This window comes from Hippichthys cyanospilos, chromosome 5 (genome assembly GCF_059441005.1).
Source record: "Hippichthys cyanospilos isolate Australia breed blue-spotted pipefish chromosome 5, RoL_Hcya_1.0, whole genome shotgun sequence".
NCBI lineage: Eukaryota > Metazoa > Chordata > Actinopteri > Syngnathiformes > Syngnathidae > Hippichthys > Hippichthys cyanospilos.
Genome location: NC_142373.1, coordinates 161,174 through 181,458, shown reverse-complemented (window position 1 = coordinate 181,458; position 20,285 = coordinate 161,174). Strand labels below are relative to the sequence as shown.

The following is a 20,285-nucleotide window of genomic DNA, read 5'->3' as shown; positions in this document are numbered from 1 at the left end:
TTTGTTGAGAGTTGCTGCATGAGCGCCAACAGGCAGAAGAAATTGCAATTCCCTTAGGAGCAAAAATACAAAAGTTAAATACTTTGCAGACTGTTATGCTTGTTAAAGGGGAAGGCAAACAAAGTCCTTTCTTTACAATACTATGTATGAACAGGGTATATGATTAATATTTTGTTTGTGAAATATGAGTGAAGATGCAAATCCCACCCATGTTTATTTCATTTTCAGTTGCCAGGAGCGGTGTAATGGCACATCTTTGATCACTGATCCATTCGGATCAAGAGCCATGGTTTGGGCCACAAGTGTTTGCTCTGTGAAGAACAATTTGGGTGTTCATGTGAAGGCTGAAAATGTCATGTTCTGTTGGGGGTGTTAGGGTTTAGTTTGCGGGTTAAATTTGGGGGTTTCTGTTTTTTTCTATTTGAGGGGTTCCGGTGTCATGCTCCCGTTTCTGCTCTTTTCGTGTCTGCCCTCGTTAGTATGATTTTGTCCACCTGTCTTCATGTTCCTGCCATCCATGTGTCGTCTAATCCGCTTCCCCTGCCTTTTGTTCCTGTCCAGCTGTTTCATGTTTTCTCAATAGCGTGAGTGTATTTTAGTGATTAGTTGTTTTCAGTTAGTTGTCGGGTCATTGTCTTACATCAAATTTTCTATGCATGTTTTGTCGAAGTGTTCCACTGCTTCTTTTTAGCGGTCTCCCTGCCGTCGCCCCTGTAAGTTTGGTTCTGTTTCGAATTGTATTTGTTACTTTGGATACTGTTTTGTTCATGTTTTGCCTTTGAAAGGGAGAAAACCTCCAGGCTCTTGCATAGATGGGAGTATTTCAGTAACCTGGAGTGAAATTAGTCCTTGAGTAATTTGGAAACTAATAAAAAAGATATGAGAGTATATTTTTTATTTCATGTCTGAAAAACAATTTATGTTTATTTGATGCACAGGCTTTCTTTTAAGCTGTTCAAAGTAGCCATAATGGCCTAGCGGCTGGCTTGACTCGTTCGTGTAATGCCTTTATCTCAATCACATAGCGACCAGTAACAATGCCATCATTAAAATAAATAAATAAATAAAAATCTCAGTTTCTGATTATGTATGTTAAGAAACCACATGCTTATGCAATCAGTGTATGATACGGTGAAAGTCGACGCCACTAACGTGTGGATGCATTCAAAATTCCATCAATGTGTTAAACATTAATAACTGAATATCATAATTTGACCCCAAAATTAAGGGTGTGTCATATACACACGTGCGTCTTTGCTACTTTTTCACATCTAATAGCATACAACAATAGTAAAGCGCGATTATTAAAGTCACTATATTGAGAAATGGCAGCAGTGGTTACCAAAATGGCACTCAATAGGCCTCGGATTACAATTTTAGGTCTTGTCATCTTCCAAACAAAACATGTATGATTGATTGATTAAAGACTAAATAGTCCTTTTGTGTAAATAGAGAGTATATGGTGATTTACTGTTTGGCGCACAGGGATTGACTTGCCAGTCCATCGTGAACCTCACCTCTCGCTCTAAAGTCAATGAGGCTAATGACCACAAGTTAGTACAAATGGCAAATCAACAGTGGAGTAATGGTACTCCATGCAGGTGATCCTGTCATTCTGACCAGTGCATCCAAAAGTAATTTTAATTATGTACACTCAGAATTTTTGCTACATTTGTTGAACCTGATACAAGCACATTTTTTTTTTGGTCCAAATATGTAGTGTGATTATTTTCGCCTTTGTGTTCCTGCCTTTTTCTCCAAAGGCACTGAGAAAAAAAAATGTTAAAAACATTTTCTTGACAAGGATCGTATGCCTATCATTAAAAGTTTGACGCATTCAGCTCCTTCTCTTCATCTGTGCTGACTTTAATGCTGCGTGTTGTGTTGGGACCTACCAGTGTCCTTGGCGCTCGCAGCTTCAAACAGGATGCTGACTACCTGACTTTTTTTTTTTTTTTTTTGGTCGGAAGAGGCGAGATCATTAGCCATCAGAGCCCCTGAAATGTGACTTGGCAGACAATAATGCTTTGTGATCAAACAACTTGTCAGTGCGTGGCGTTGAAATGAAAGAGTGCAGAAAAAAATAATTCAATAGAGGATCAATCAAATTTCTTCTTGCTCCATGTGAGCAGGAATGCTGATGGTGCAAGAACGGGGACGCGGGAGTTCATTTGGATATTTGTTCTCCGCTCATGAATGTTCCATCGCGTGACACCATCTCCCCGCTAATCACATTTCACTCAGGTGGGTGGTGGTGGTGGGGGAATGCTTTTAGGGACGTTGAAAAGAGAGAGGTTCTTTTTAATCTTTGAAATGCCTCAAAAGTGACAGAATGCTCTCTCCTGCCAAGACAGAGGGCGTCGGATGGGGAGATAAATATGCTGTGGTCAGCTAAGTGTATCTAGTGAGCAGAGAGGCAAATTTAATAATGCATTATCATTCACTGGCGAAGGAGAAATCTGCCTGTCCATCAGGAGGCTCGGGCCTGTTTCATGTTACCCTTCAGTGCAAATGAACAAGTGCTTTACTCAGCCGGAGCAGAGATGCACACGAGGCAGTGCGCAGAGGCCTTGCTAAATATGGAACGCCAGGAAAAACAGGTCGGCAATCAAAGGAGTCATTGGTGGCCGGCAAGATAAATGAACAAGCACATAGATTTTAAATCCAGTTTTGTTTGTGCAACTAGTCATCTTAAGCCACTTTACACATGGGGCAGCTCTTGGACTCCTAATAAAATTGTACTTTCACACCAGCAGGCTTTACTGAATTCCCTTGTTTTTCGTTGGTAATGGGACCCAGAAAACCCCACAATTAGTGAATTATGCAAAATCGGATTTGTCCCCTTTTCTTTTACAACACACAACATGCAATGCGCCAGAGCAACCCCCACCCACTATACTGAACCCTGCAATGAAAGGTTTTTGAAAGAGCCAGCCAGGTTTGGCATGTGTTGTCTTTTCCTTTTCCCATTCCATAACCATAGTACCTCCAGAGTTGAAGTTGCCCTCGGGGTAGCGGCCGTCTCACGTCAACCGAACTCGAGCCCACCGCCAAAAAAAAAGAACTGGACAATGGGGATGCCGAGTTCACGTTACAGAAGTCATTTTATTTGTGACATAAGTGTCATAAACACTACATCCACGGTATTATCAATTCAACTTATTTTTTTTTTAATATGAAGCACGGAAGCCACAAAACTTGCAGCACGATGTGGTAAGGAAACATGGTATTTGACCCTTAAATTGTTCTGCCTGTCATACATATTATACATAGATAAATGGACAAATATGTGTTTATAATCAATAAATAGCCAATTTGGACAAATTATTTGAAACTACATACTTTTCTCAGCATTCCCAATGATCCCCCTTTCACGCCATGGTTGAGTTGGGCTTTGAAAGTGCCTGAGACCATTGGTTGCTTTGTCAGTATAATTATTCAAGACATACTAAATTTCTTGAGCCATTCTCCACAGCAATACGAAAACAGCCTGTCTATAATAACCTCATTATTTTCCATACACAGTTAATGTCCTAAAAAACACATTTTTTCCAATTGCTATCGATTGAAAATGACTGTGCGCTCACGGTTCATGTATCGATCAATCACAGCTCCCATTGTTTTCTGGCTTTGGCCATGTGGAATTCACAAGCTGAATTTCGATGGATAATTCATTACCTGAGTCTTAAACATGTGATGTAATTTTAAGCACACAAAAAGTAAAACATGTTTTTAAAGGTATTAATTGTACATAAAAATGATTATCAAATTGAAACGACAATTATTATTATTATTATTTTTTTTTTTACTGATAAAAAAGGCCTCACCACATGGTATTTGTACGTATGGTTCAAGGTACATGCATATGGACAGCATTTCAAACACTCTCTCCAAACAAAATGAAACAATGTCAAACCGTTTGATGTCCAGAGTGAGTTTTACAGCCGAAGGCTTTCAAATGCCCCCCGTTTGTCGAGGCTACCCACTGTTTTCATGAGACAGAGGCGTGTAGAAGACTTTTTTTTCTTGTTTGAAGTTGTTCAATTAGTCACATGTGAGATAGCTTTATACTTTAACCATCATCTAATCTCACTTCTATTTTTTTTTCATCCAGGATTTTTCTCTTTTGGACCAATGACAAAAAAAAAAAAAAAAAAAAATCACCTCGGACCATCTGGCTCATCTGCACCAGGTGACAGTTTGGAAAAAAAAAAGGCTTGACAACAAACAGCCTATGCCCCACCACGGCATGGATGACATTGCAGCGTCTTTTTGGGAATCCTATTTAAATGGAGTCCCTTCTCCGGCGTTCCCGCTGCGCACGAGATTAATTGAAGGCTCGGCCAGGATCGTAAAGATCAAACAAGTGGGGGTGATATCATTAAACCATCGGAACGCTATCTCTAAACAAACCAACGTGACAAACGGGGCCCTAATTAAAAAGCGGGTCATAAACAAAGCCTCCTGAACAATGGTTTATTTTATTCATCTAACACATCGTGTAATATCATTACAGTTTGCTATATCTATCATTAATTTTATTCCCTTCACTTAAAGCTTTTATTGGAATTACTTTGGTTATTAGTTAGTTCCTAATGTATCGGACGACACTGGCGACCATCTTTCTTATCTCGCTGCATAAACCTGTGCATGTTATTCAAATTGCCTCATTTATTATGATAGCTTCCTCATGTAAATTGTGCTGACTGCTCGCCCTTGCGCAGTCCTCATTAGACTAATGAAAACCTTCAAACGAAAAAACTAAACAAGCTGCCAAATAAAAGGTTCCGGGGTTATTATGAAAATTACAACTGTGCGAGCGGCGAGGAGCTCTCTTCATTAATTCATGCTCAGCAAATTGCTAACTAATTTGGTTGCACTCCTCTGCATTAATGGGTTGTTTTATGAAAAACTAAAAAATAAATAAATATTTTTCTTTCGACAGTGCAAGACCTCGGAAGAGAGTAGCATCCTAATAAAGTCTGGCAGCGTATCAGGAATCGACAAACCGAGTGTGTAAAATGCGTGAGGGTCACCTGGTTGGAACTCATTTGCTCCCATTGGTCTGGCGAGTACAGATATTTTACGTTCTAATGTAAAACGTCAACTTTGAATACAACTTTGATCCCAGCCCATATTTTAAGTTATACATACCGATGTCGCAACTCAATAGATGCTTGTATTAAGTAAGACTCACATTAATAATCCACCATGATTTTTTTTTTTTTTTAAATGCCCATGATCAGACTTCATGCATCTTTGATCGGCTCAGTTGTGATCAGCCACTATTCTGCATTTTTAGCAAAATCTGTGATCAACTGTCATGTCACATTTTGCTCAATGATCAATTATGTGTTTTTGGCAAATTATATGTGTCAAAAATTAATTTGGCAAATCGTTTGTCTTGAGAGGGAACATTACACCTTTATTAGCAATAGTGTGACTGTTCATTTCATAAAATTTGCTCTATCAGTTCCTTAATTGCAGTACTTGTTACTGACAAAGATATTTCAATAAAGCAATCAATTACAGTAAGTAGCTGCATCCATCATATTTGTCTGAAGTTGTTTCTCTTTTACCTGACTAAACTCCCACTTTGTCTGGCCAGTTCTTGACCACAATCTAACGATCATCGGTTTTAACTTGAGCATGGTTAAAAAGTGTTAAACCATTGCAAAATGCTTTACTTTATACATTTTGTTTATAGACATTTTTTGTTCTATAATAATAATAAAATAACAAGATAAAAGTTATTTGAATTCGAGGGGATCAGTGACTGGTTAACGGTTGGCTTTTACAGTAACTCACTGATCGGGTTAGTCAGCCTCAAAAATTCGGAATTGTGTTAAGACTACAGAGAAATAATAAAAGACAGTTGCCTTTAAACCTCTTACATTTTCGAAAATGATTTTGTTAGAATTAATTTAATAATAATAATAATAATAATTAGTAGTAAATTTTAAAGTGTCTAAATTAATTTAATAGTAACATTTTAATTATTATTCTTGTTTTTAGTATATAAAAACAGTTCTATTACTGTATATAAAATTTAAAATTTGTTTATTATGTTTGAATGGTAAAAATTGCACCATTTTTTGAGGACCTATACGAGGAAAACGGTACGTCATTCAAATTCTAGTTCAAAAAGCACCAACATGTTACATGCGTACAATAGTTCATCTTGGTTTAACAAAGTGGGACAGAACTTTATGTTTTACAGACATTAAAAGAGTAATAGTATGCCATCTATTGTGTCATCCAACATTTATACCACTGCAGTATAAAGAGGGTCTGTTCAAAATATACACACACGCACACACGCACCCACACACAATACGCATGCACACTTAGTGACCCATAAATTGTGTTCATGATCCTGCTAATTATTCCGATGCACTGCTTCACAGGCTGCGAGTGTAGGGCTAATAGTGATTTCCATGTCAGACTATCCAACAGGGAGCAAAACGGATCCCGGTGATGATTTCCACAGTGGTTCTCGTATCATTATCACCTCGCCCCACCCCGCGTCACCCAGAGCACAGCATCACAACCTACACTGCTCCCTTTAAGCCAATGGAGAATACGACAAATCTATTATTTGCCTCACATTCTATGACTGTGGATCATTTCCCTTTTTTCCTATTTTATAATGAAAAATCTTGCCGGCAATTAATGAAACTATTCAAGCCAGTACGATATGACCGGGGTACATTTCTTGAACACATCCTCTCCCATGTGTGAAGCAAATGGGAAAGTGAACTTATGGTAATATCAATTAATTTGACTTTAGCAACGGAATGGCAGACCTCCACCTCCTAATTCGGATCAGCGATCTAAATGGCACACCTTCATAGATACTCACAGCCTGCCGAAACATGAATGTTAAACCTTGTGACTGATGCATTATTCAGTGATACATTTGCCTTTTGTGCTATTATCCACACTTTAATCACGCTTCTAAAAAGTTGAATAAAGGCTGGTTGCTCTATTAGGGAAAAGGCTGGTAGGAAATGCTCACATACTGAACTGCAAATGGAATTAAGTGTGATTATTCATTCAAAGACACACTTACTTTTTTTTTTATATATAAAATAAAAACATGTCACCGATAAGTTCAATTTGATCTCTGAAAGCAGGGTTTAAAGCACGTTTTTATTATCCGCTTCTAATATTACAAAAGGAAGCAATGCGGATCATTCATAGGGCAGGATACAGGGACCACACAAATGTATTATTCTTACAGTCAAAACTCATCAAACTCAAAGATTTAGTGGAATTTAGGACAGCACAAATACGTTTCAAAGTAAAAAAATGATCTGTTGCCTATGAATATTCAGAACCTTTTCACTGGGAGGGAAGGGGGGTATAATTTGAGGAAAGCACTTAATTTTAGGATAATGAAGGCTCGCACAGCAAAAAAAAAGTTCTGTATATCAATCTGTGGTGTTAAACTGTGGAATAGTTTAGAAGGGACGCTCAGGGAATGTTCAAACATCAACCAGTTTAAAATAAGATCTCAATAAATGATTTAAAGGTACAGGAATGACGGTGTTTGATTATCAGGGATGCTTGGCATTTATTTGTTTATATATATTCAAGGTTTTCCAGGTTATGTTTGTTGGTGTCTCTTATGTTGTTTTGTTTTGTTTTAATTCGTTATTCTTAACGATGTGGTACTTTGTGTTGTAATTGGGGTAGGCGTGTTTGTTAAATGTTTCTCCTGAGCGTTCAGATATCAGAAGGTGGATTGGTCTTATGGCTAGGGTATTTTGGTGTTAAAAGGGGGTGGGATTAAATAAATTTTACTTCCTCCCACTCTTCAGATATAGGGACAGGACGTGTGTTTTTGTTTTTATTATTTTTTGTGTGTGTTCATGTTTATTTTCCCACATGTTTGAAATAAAGAACTTGAACATGAACATGAACAAGAAAGGTCTCCTCCTACAGCTCTCCTGAATTGGACATACAGAACCCATTTTCTCCTTGAAAACGCCATCTTCACTTGATGTAAAAAAAAGCATCACATTCAAATCTTGCTTACATGTAGGAGGTCCTCACTCTTACAATAAATGCCTGTGACACATTGTTTCTATGTTGTGCTTTTGATTAGCGATAGAGTTCATATAAGCCTTGAAAGTTAATTCATTAGAAGTTAAGCCAAGTCTGCAGTTACTACCCAATACTTTTCCTGAGGAGAAAAGCGAAACTTTTATTTCTTGTAAATTGATGATGTACCTTGCTACAAATTGAGACAGGGTATCATTTAAAGTTGGGCTTAATCTTCGGTGTGTGTGGAAATACCACTGAAAATGTCCATGAAAAGATAGAAAACTGTGTTGCAGCATTAAATTTTTCTTAATGACTTGAAGATTAAATCCTTTTTTATATTACCTTTCACTTTTTTCAAGATCAATTTTCAGATTAATTTTCTGACCTTTAATTTTTATTTAAGAAGCTCTGTTATCGTATAACCTTTTGACATTTCACACCTTGCAATCCAGAAATTAGAATGAGGAGGTACGTTTGTCTATCGTATTTCCTCAAATAGTGGCCCAAACTATAACTCTATTGAGTTTCACAATTGATTCACAGTAACAAGCGGCCTCTTGAAATTAATGTTAACTTTCATGAACACAGTTGTGGACACAGCCTATTTGAATAACTGTTTGTTGCACAACAAAACAGCAGCACCTAGCAAAATAAGATGTGGACAAGTATTGCAAGTTGAAAAATACAGTACAGTGTTAATGATGAGCCTATCTATGTATGTGCATTTGATTTTAACTTTTTCAGTGCCATGGACCCTAAAGAATTTTCATCATGTAAAATACTTAGGTTATGTTCCAGGGACAAGAATTCTTATCATTTATGTTTTTTTTTATTTTTTATTTTTTTTAATGAATGGATAGATGACACTCATGGCTCTTTAATATTATGCCACTCAAGCATTGTTGGAATGTAGTAAAATACATACACAAACTGTTACTTTGCCATCAAAAACACATTTGCACTGTTTTTGTTCATATTCTATTGAAGGGAATGACTGATCAGATGTTCCAAATGCTACAAAATTTGTGTCAAAGTCACGGTTGTGCAGAAAACATCTTTTCACAAAAAAGTGCATTTTCTCCTTATGTATAAAAGAGTTTGGTGTCACTCAAATGACCTATTTTCACACAGTGATTACTAAAGAGCGTAATATGGTAGAATCTTACTTTCTTTTCTAGGTAAAGAATGGAACGTAATCTTCCATATGGTACCTCCAGACTCTAAATAGTCATACAATACAATATTTTGTCGGCCTTGAAAAAGGCATCAAAATTCTTGGAATTGGCTGGCACTCTCGGGGTTGCCTTTCCAGATAATGCTTGGCACTAAAAGAGTTCTATGTGATAACATCCAAGTAGACACTAACATGATCAGTGCTCAATGTTGTGTGCAACTTATCTGTATTCTTTAATGCTTTTAATAATTGAATGAAAAAAGAAAACCAGACTCACCTTTTTCTGGATGCATCCTCTTCACTTCGTGACTCATGTCATGGGCCAGGTCTCCCTCTTTAGGCCCAGGCGGGATGTTGGGGGACAAGCCGAGCAAGGCTTGGTTCATGGAAAGGCCGTTGTGGTGTGGCGCTGTGAACAACAAGGTTGCGGGGCAGCCATCAGGACATATTTTTTTTTAAAAAATGCTAGCTTGAGCCACTGGTTGAAAGGGAAACATACGTATCCTATCTGACGAACTTTCCGTGTGGGCGGGCGAGCTGGACACACTGCTGCTGCGGTGAGATGACGGGTGACTGCCGGGCCTTCGGTGATCCTCTAAGGATGGGGCAGGGGACGGACTGTCCTGGATGCGCTCCTGCAAACCCTGCAGTGACAATACACAGCCCTAAAATAAATATAGTATATTCATTAGCCTTCATTAGCAATATTCAAAAATAGTTTGATGTTCACTATAAAGTCTGGCTACCTAATTTGTAAACTGTATTACGAACTACATTAAACTAGAGAATGATTGTCACATGTATAGAGGGCTAGAATATCCAAAATATAGTACATATATAACTAATTCATTGCCAGCCATTTTCAAAGAAGAGTGCTTCATATTGAAAGCCTAGAGCTTTTGGTGTGACTTTTTAAAACCACTAAATTTTGTAACAATATAAGCAGTAAACCAACTCAAAGAAAGAATAGACGTACCACTTGCACCAGAAAAAACAAAAAACAACAAAAAAAAACATGTCAAGCAGAACAGTGACACATTTTAGCACTTTTTGGGAGACTTTTTTCTACCTCAACACATACCAGACTTTTCAGGGGCACACTTAAAATACCTTATCGAAAATTGACAGTGTTCCTTATCAGGTGCACCGTATGTGTGGAATAAGGTTTGACTTTTGCTGTATTGTTTTTTTTTTTTTTTTTGTGTGTGTTATAATGCGGCACACCTTATAACACGGTGCACCTTAAATGGAAATTTCGCAAAAATATACGGGTTTATTAATACTGAAACTACAATATAATCCTGTGTGTTATAGTCCGAAAAATGCAGTACTTTGATTAACCATTCATAAATATTAGTGCTGTCAAACGATTACTATTTTTTAAATTAATTGTTCACAAAGTTTTTCAAAATCAATAGTAATTAACTACTATTTCCTATAATGCTTGTAACATTTTTACTTGAGTAATGTCTTGAAGTTAACATGAAACCATCAAGAAAAAACGTTTTCAAAACTGTTAGAATAGTTTTGGATCCTTTCATATGATTCTTTCCTGTGAGATACAACTGCTGAACAACAGTTGACTGAGTTGACAGTTAAAATTTGTAAATTTTGTAAAATTATAAAATTTTAATTAATCTCCAAAGTCAATACCTTAACTTTAACTGCCTTAATGATTATAATTATGCAATTTGAATATGAGGTGCCTAAATTTGTCCAACTCCTTATGTATCAGCATATCCCTCCCACCTAATCAACGAAATTGAGATTTACTTAATCTTCTTAAAAGCTGAGCTAATCTTAAACCAAAAGCTTTGCAACACATCATCAACATGAATCTTTTTGGTGTTACAATGGGAGATAAACCTGAATTTTACAAACAACCCAGGCAAGATGCTCTTCCACTCCTCCGTTTTGAAAAAACATATAAATATAAACATTGGGAGCAGTAAAGAAATGAATTCAAGTTGACAAAAATAAACACCATGGCAGCGAATTAGTTATTACAGTATATCAATTTAACTCTTAAATCGTAAATTGAAATTTTCAGGTAATTTTGTAGTGATAATTATTTTGTTAAATAAAGGTGAATATTTCACAAAAGTCTCTTTTTAAAAGTGAAAAAAATTACCTTTATGACAGAGGTGACCATTCTCGAAGGCAAGCTCTGGCCCTGTGCGGCAGCGGCCATGTTGGCAATGGTGCTAAGGTGGTTCATCTGGCTCATGGCCATGGTGACAGAAGCCGGTGGCAGACTGACAGGGATCAGCGGGTGAGGCATCATCATGAAGGGCAGTTCCAGGCCTGCGACGACGTGAGAACGTAATTGGTTACTCAACGATGCATGTCATGGCCAAAATATTCACGAGGGGGAAACATCCGGAACCTGCCGAAAGATGTTTCCCGATGTTGTTAATTCTGCAATTTCCCACCCCTTAGAACGTCGCGTAACATTTAAGCTGGAGCAATTGAATAATTCTCTATGTTAATATAATAGATATAAATGTTTTACTACTGTTAATAATGGAGCAGGAACGCAATAATAATAAAGAAAAGGGGGGATAAAAATTACCCACACAGTAGTTCACGCACCAAAGTTTACACAGCAATAAAAAGCACTAATTCTCTGATGAATAAAAAATATGAGAATATTATGGAAATAGTCTCAACATTTAAATATAAAAACGGCAGTAAAAACAAAGGCAATCTTGAAAGCCGCCATGACTAGTTAAGCACGCTAATGACAAACGCGACTAAGGTTAATTATATCGGGCGCAGGAATTTTGCTCCCTTTCATATATATACATGCACAGATTATTCCATTTGGGCATCAGACGTATCTTTTAAATTATTCAACTGGAGTCCTCCGATAGATGCCTAATTGGGAGATATTGAAGACGTTTTAATGGCAAAGAGAGCAGAATAATAAAGATACCGTGGGGGTTTCATAGTTAGCAGTGTGCTGCGCTTCTTTCATGAAAACAGCGCAACTTTTAGAAGGTCACAGTTAGGTATCTGCGCACCCCCCAAACCGCCCACCCTTCCCGTCCGTCCCCACTCGGCTTGACGGGGACTTTGAACGGCTGAGGATCAAACGTGAACAGTTTGGTTTTGTTCCTGCGCCACTCGCTTTAAAGACAACCTCATAGACACTCGGATACCGATTGAGCTTTTTTGTTGTTGATTTTTTTTTTCTCTCTCTATAGCTTGGCAGACCGGTTCAAGGTAATAAAAAAAGCTGATGCACAAAAAAAAAAGGAAAAAAAAACAACTCCCACGAAACATCAGTTGCTAAAGGGCAAGGAGATCTGCATGGCGACAGCTCTAAAGAGAAGGACACTGGTTGGAAATGAAAGGGCTTCTTATTCCAAAAGCCAGCATTGATTTCCATAAGAAAGATGCTTCGGCGGAGAGTACTGTATTCCCAAACAATATAAAGGATTAAAGCAAGCACCTTGTATCAGTGCTCGGACTGAATCAATTACCGCTCGGCCGGCAAAGCTCAATTAAAACAAAAACCAACAACAACAAAAAATGAAGGTCTGATTGCGGAGGTGCTTAATGTAGGACGCCATGGAGAGGGTCTTGGCAACACATCAGCCATTCAATGCTCCTCAAGGAGCTCTCAGGTGGGATGCATTACATCCAGGGCCAAATTCATCCTCCCTTCCCAAAGATATGGAAAACTCGCCACCACTTGTCCTTGAGGCAAAACACTGTACCTCTGCTTGGGGTATTAGTGCAGCTTTCAGTGGCTGCCCAGCAACGTTCATGTCCGCCTTGTCCTAAAGTGGTGGACCCAACCCCCTTAAAGCCCACTGAAAAGAGCGATGTGCCACAGGCCAAAAAGGTCATGCCAACTTCAATTTGTTGGAGACTGAAAGGATGCAGTTGAATGAGCTAAGTGGCATATTTGGCAAGATTTCTCAACAGGAAACAGCCAGTTAACAAGGTCTGAAGTACATACATCTGTCCAAATGTAGATTAGTGCCGCAAAGAAGAAAAGCGTCATATCCTAGAGCTAGATAGATTAGTAGCATTGCAGAAAGTCTAATTCCCACCAATCTTAGGTTATTCTTCACACTGTGGTATTTTTTGTTATATTCGAGGTAGGTGTGTTATTTAAATGTTTCTCTTGAGCGCATCTTGGCACTATGGAGGTTTATGTTGAGTGTTCAGAAATTAGAAGGTGGAATATAGTAGAGTATTGGCTGGGACAAGTGAGGGTTGATATGTGTGATGGTTAGGTAATTTTTAGTTTATTTAAAGGGGGTAGGATTAAATAAGTTTTACTTCTTCCCTCTCCTTTTTTTAATGTTGTCTGCCTTGCAACTGTATATTTTTGTTCTTTTGTTTGTGTGTGTTCTTTTTCCCCATATGTTTGAAATAAACTATAAACTAAGCATTATGATTCAGGTCTATTTGACATGGCGTTTCTCATCATTGCCATAAAAAAAGGCTTTGGGAATAATTGCTTTCATTATTTTTGCATTTAATTAGCTATGGTTTACTTGTATTTACCTTTCTTTGTTTCTAAAGAACGATGAAGTTTTACGAATAAAAAGTAATATATTTTTCATACCATAATGTGAAAGTAAAAAGGAATATTCTAATCTTTACATTTATTTGCAATTATTACTAGATTCTAAAAATCAGTCAGAACAAATTTTTGTGAATTTAAATAAAGAACACAAAATACAGTACACGTAAATGAAGGCTGAAGGGAACCATATTACTGCATGAGAACTGCTTGGTGTTAAATGTAGCTAACATTGAGTATGTATACACTTCAATTTTGTAGGTTTTTGTACAATAAGCAATTCATGAGGGAAACGATACTTCGGAAAAAGCAACCTTAAAGCCACAGTAGGGTGAAGTGACTTGTCGTTTTAACAAGGACAATGATTTTGAGACTTGTGTCCCGAGTCTCCATGGCAGGCCCCATTGTTTTGTCCCGGTTTTATATATGACACTTTTTTTTGTTTGTTTTTTGTTTTAGTCCAGCAAGCAAATTGTTTTGAGCCATGCATCTGTAAATCTAATATTTATATAGATACAATTAAAATATAAATGAATAAAAAAAAAACTACTTAGGCTCACATTTACATCATATCGGAACTAAAACTACTTGCTGCTTCCATGTCAACACATTATGGGATATTAAATCAGAGTATGGCGAGTTGATCTTTCTGGTGGTGTGTTCCAAATGTGGGACAGAAGTAAGTTATGCCAATTGATTTTCAGTTTTGACAACATGTTTACGACGACAATAAAAACACTAATCTAATTCACCAAACAGCAATGACTAGTCCGTCACCACATTGCAGACATCCACGCTTTGACTAACTTTTTCAATGAAGATTGCTATCGCAACTTCCAACAGAGAAATTTAGAAGTGATGAAGAAGCGATTTCCAGCTGCGGGTAAGCAAAGCTTTTGGAGTCATTTACCGGAAGTGAGCCTGAGGGAGCCGCAAAGGTGAACTTCGATGTACTGTCATTAAAACGACAAATCACTTAATACCGACAAACAGCTCAGCTATTATGCTCACGCCTGGCTAAGCAAAGATCTGAATCGTCGGGGACGAACAGAGTGAATTAAAACAGCCCTCAGTGAGAGTGCAATCACTGTATAGGGCTTGTTATGGCAAACTCAAATTGCACGCTGTCAAAAAATGTAACAAAAGATAGAACATTTTAAAATGATTAAAAGGAGCTGTTGTCTAGGTGGTGGACGGAAATGATAACCCTCCACCATCAATCTTAATCTAAACAGGAAGTCTGATTTTTCCGCGGCCGAAAAAAAGACAACAAGGAAAGCGGAAGCCCCTTTACCGTTTTAACTCTGTTGCAGGCAGATTTCCCCTGACAAAAATTAAACTAGATCCTACTTGGCACTTTATTATCTCTTCAATGGAGTGATTTATTGTTTGTGGAGCCAAGGAAGCACAAAGAGAGAAAGGGGAGATTACATTTCCAGCCAAAGCTCAAGCCTGATCTCGTTTTCCAAGGAATAAAAGGAAAAAAAAGGTTCCCGACAAACAATAATGTCAGCTGTAATTGATCAGAGGTCGCTGGCTGGGCCCACAGTAACGGCGCACTATTTAAGGGACAATCTGCCCGGGCGCTTTTCAGACGCTGGCTAATGAAGCTGTCTGTCTTGGGCTATTTACCTTCTCTTAACTGGACGGCAGGAGATGTACTGTAAGAGACAGCGCTGGAGAGGATCTGTGAAATAGGACCTGCACACGCCTGAGGAATGTCTAATTGGTTGGCGCCGCCCGAGCTCGGGATTTGGCGCTAATTAAATGCCTTGTTTAAAGCCTATCTGTCTTTGTTTGGAGCGTCAGAACAATGCATCCTAGACAAACATTCCTGGTGGTTATCCTTTGAGTTTGATTTCAATTGGACCAGACAAAAGGGCCGATGTGTTTGACCACTAAGCCTTTTGGTTTTTTTCCGTGTTGAGATGCTTCTTCCGTCTCTCTGATCCTGTCAAACTCAACAGGAACATTCCACTATGCTGGCTAAATGGAGCGAGTCACCGCTCGATACGCAATTCAATCCCAGTCTGCCTTTAATTGAGCGCTGTAAAGTTGTATACTTGCAAGAATGGTGAGATGTTGGTGCACACCAACACTTTTAGTTTTTTTAGTTTTAGTTTTTTATCACATCACACTACGATGGAAAAAAAAATATCTCGGTTGTGGCAAATCATGCTCATTATAATTGAGAAAAGCATACTAATTGAAGACTCTAATTAGAGGTGTTCAAACTTCAGCACAGGGGTAATTTGAGGTACTGCATCCATTTTTTTGGGGCTTGCTGCAACAACTCAAAATAAGTTTTGACATGGCCCACGATGCTTTTTTTTGAAGCGTTAGGGTAGCTTTAAAAGTATAACGAAAAAAGTGGACGGTATTTGAGTAATGGGACTACCACAGCTATTAAATCTTTCTACATTTGCACAGAAACAAATAAATTAACTGCTAAAAAAGCAACAGAATTGTAACAAAATGCACAATTTCCCACAAGAATTAGGGCCAAAAATATCTGAAACTATTTTTTTTCCCTCCACGTTCTACTTATTCTCGAGATCTGATTTGTGAATATTTCACATGAATTTTCCTCAAGTATGGTCAGTTTCCTACCGATTGCTCTTGCTTTGGTTCTAAATGTGATCATGCAATTCAGCAGCTGCTCAGTGGAGGTGCAGATCTATTCCAGAGGCGTAAAGGGGCTGCAGGTCAAATGCCTTATCTCGTCTAACAGAAAGCCTAAATGTGCCAGTGTTTAAAAACAACTACGCAGGAGTACATTTTACTATATAAGCAAAATATAACTGTTTCATTGACTGGTTTTTAAATAATGTAAAATTAAAAAAAAGGAGAGAAAAAGATGACACCATCCTCTTCTACAAAAGATTTTTGAATCAACACTTTGTTCCGTTTAATCATGAATAACACATTCTGTACTTGCCAATTTCAGATGCTCTTTTCAAAAACAACATAAAGTCAACACATTATACAATCACACGGTGAGAGATGATGGACGGCAAATTTACCATAAGTCCCTTCATACTCTCTCCTGAAGGGCGTAAACAAGGCAGTCCTCATTTAAGTGAGCTAATAAAATGCCCCCAATGTCGTATTCCGGCAACAAAAGTGAGGTATGGACCTTTGTTGTGGTCGTATCAAGCATTTGAGCGGCTCTAAGAGGAAATGAATAGTGAGATGTTTGGCGGTCTGTAGCACTAATCAGCTCTTCATCTTTATTAGAACCGTTCTGAAAAAATTACCGGAGCCATCGTTTTTGGAAGCCTGGCGGACACGACATCAAACGTGGACAAGCTCTATAAATGTGTTGTGTTGTCTGGAGTTGTGCTACCGCTTACAACACTTACATTCCGCACAGACGTACACACGCAGATGGCGGGTCGAGTCCAGGCAGGCGAGACCTGGTTCTCATTAGAGTGGGAGGAAGGTATCTGGCTTTGATGTGCCACCCACAGCCCCACGGTGTCATTGAACGCACCGTGGAAGAAAACCTTTTGTGTTGACGTACTTAATGTTGATCATAAAGCAAACATGTTGCCTTTGTTAAATACGTGCTCACGCACGAGGGAACGGATGCCGCCAAGACAACATAAACATGAAACCTCAGATAATAATGCAGTATAGGTGCATGCGGAGATGACCCAACATGAAACACATGCAAACAATGTGCTTTACATTCCATAGGCCAGATGGAGACAAATGAAGCTGGGGTACGTCAATAAGCAGAAACATTCTGGATGATCTTTCCTGCTAAAATGGACATTTTAAGCCTCTGTAGCACCTTTCATTGTATTAAAAATAATAATAATAACTTGAGCCATGTGGGCAGCATTCTGGCCCTTAAGTAAATCGGCATGCTGAAACTATACAGAGTGGTCATCTAAAATCATTTGACGAGTGGTAAAGAAAATGAATGAAGGGATGAATGTTTTATACAAACAAAATTAAAGAAACAATAATCGTGTTTCTTCTCTCTCAAATCTTTATTTGACAAGAAAACTAGTAGGTCTCGTGGGGCAGCTTTCTATTTGGAGTTATTAGGCTGGGCTACTAAAGTTTTTTAAATGATTTTTTGAAATTCTGTTGATTATGTGGAATTGATGGTTGATTGATCCCGTCTTGAAGCCATTTGAACAAAATTTAATGCACCATTTAGCTGCGCACAGCAGAAGCACTCTTAACTAGTTTGCTGCTAAAAGAAGAAAAAAATATCATCGGTGATGAAAAGCTGAATTACAGACCAGGCAGACCTGTGTGCGTGCGTGCGTGTGTGTGCGTGTGTGTGTGTGTGTGTGTCATTCCAGCAACATGCTTGGTTCAATATGACATCGACATGGACAGTTCAAAACATTCAGATAATATATTCCCATTACATTTAAAATACAATTAGAGCTTGAAAAGAAATTCATTGGTCATTAGTTGATCAAGGAGTTGGTAGATCATCAAATTCCCAACCTGAGTTCAACTTAGAAGACGTCAAGCATTTTAAGGCGCACGTTTAGGGGGAAATCATCAGAGCCACGATAAGAGAAAACATCTCAGATTTGACAAGCTATATAGAATAATTGCTTTCCTCTGAAAGGCGGCGGAGTGTAACATGTGGTTGAAATTATCAGCCAGACAGAGGTGTTTGTTCTTTAAGTGTATCGGCCTAACTTCTATGGGATCATTTAAAATCCCCGCTCTCTAATAGCATGCATTCTTTAAAAGGGAAATGGAAAGATCCATCATCTATGTGACAGAGGGGGGAAAAAGTTCTTCCTATCTTTGAATAGGAAATGCAAAACACGTTTTGGGCTTCCAGCGCAAGCCACATGTTTGAGCTGTCTGGCTACCTCTGTACTGAAAATGTTAACAGACATTTATTGACCATAATTTTTTTTTAGGTGAAAATGTTGAACTGGTCGAGGCTTTACTAGCCTGAAATCAATGTCAGCAAAAGTGGGCTCACTTCCTACTCAGTGATGGGATGAATGTGACAGTGAATAGATTGTCGCTAAAGTTTGGAAATGGAATTTTCAAAAGGTTGAGGGAAATAGTTGGAGTCTGATTTAGTCATTCTTTTGAAATAAAGTATTTCATTTAAAAGTTTCTGCAAGCATGTCGCGACAATGGCCGACCTTATACCACACACTCCGGGAGTGAGTCAGGAGTCCCAACTCTCAGTACAAACAATACAGCGTTATTCTGAAACCACATAAAATTGCCAATTCAGGGTGCGAAAAAAAAATGCTGACGTTTTATTGTATTGTATTTTATTGCATGTTGCCAGCGTTTAGTGCAGCCTCTTACAAAATATAGCTGCTAGCTAGCAGGGCTCAAGGGCTCTCTAACAGTTGAGTAGTAGTTTGATTACTTTTCAAAGATAGTTGAACAAACCAAGATGCCTGTGCACGCTTGGATACTGACACCCTGATACGGCTACCATTTATACTGATCACATTTTAGCGTACCATGATGACGTAAGTGTGCTGCGGTTCTGACATCCCTTCGCTTGGCTCACTATATAGCGTGTTTAATCTCATTTTCCGTTATTAAATCGTTATTCTGAAAAATATCCGAAAACGTTGTCATTTATAATTAAGAAGTAATGTGTTATTTGGTCTTCTATGTCCATATTTGTTGTTCATCAAGCAAAAAATATAACATGCATTTATTCAATTTAACTCAATATCTCAATATAGTATAAAACACAAAAGTTTGTTTTTCCACTTAAAGAAAAAGATGGTAAAAAAATGGCAGATAAGACAAAGATGACTTGTCAACACAGTACAAGAGGTATACAATACACAGCAGCTAATACAGTACGATTCCTATGCGTTTTGTTGTTATATATCTCGTATATTGGGATTTATGTGCCCATTTTTTTAAATAATCAAAAAATATGGAAATGTAAAATTAGACAGACATTTATGAAATTAACTCAAAAGTACAGATGGTTCTTAAAAATCATATTACAGTACATTGCAGTAATTATATTCACTGTAAGATCACCTGCCACACATTCTTCCAACCGAGGGCATTTCTGATTCTATCTTACATTTTATTTTGTTATTTTCTACTGTTCAGCATTCAAAGACAATCTGTCTCGAGGAGAGATTATATTCATTATAGTGAGCGTGCACCTCAATTCTGAGGATTATGGTGTGTTTCTGCTCTATCATGTTCCGGAAAAAAAGGAATTGGTACAGTGTACGAAATCTTTGATTGTGAAAAGGTGCAAAACACATTTTCGCCTGCCATAAAGCGCTTGAGTTGTCTTGTCTTGCTCTTTGCTGCAAATGTTAACGAACAGGGCTCTATAATCATGCCATATGCTTGCATGTGGCAAATCTCATTACAGCAAATGACCTTTACCAAGCAATGCCAACATCCCGACGCTTGATAACGCAGAGCAAAGGAGACAATGGCGGCTCTGGTTAGCGTCTTCACGCTTGGACAGCAAGCCGGGTTCCCGGGAGAAAAAGCTCCTCTAATTTGGACCCATTTTTTATATTTGCGTCACGT

General features: G+C 38.1%; 1 protein-coding gene across 2 annotated transcripts in view; it reads right to left on the bottom strand.

Moving 5' to 3' along the window:
• The window catches only part of LOC148423080 (dachshund homolog 1-like), a 155,204-nt gene that overhangs the window by 24,394 nt on the left and 110,525 nt on the right, over positions 1-20,285 (bottom strand). The window contains exons 4-6 of one of the 2 annotated variants that reach the window (XM_088415767.1): positions 11,355-11,527; positions 9,723-9,888; positions 9,501-9,632 (exon numbers count right to left, since the gene is read on the bottom strand). In XM_088415767.1, coding sequence (XP_088271893.1) covers positions 9,501-9,632; positions 9,723-9,888; positions 11,355-11,527 — 471 coding nt within the window. The remainder of the gene's footprint in view (positions 1-9,500; positions 9,633-9,722; positions 9,889-11,354; positions 11,528-20,285) is intronic. The other variant, XM_088415768.1, reaches the window with a different exon arrangement.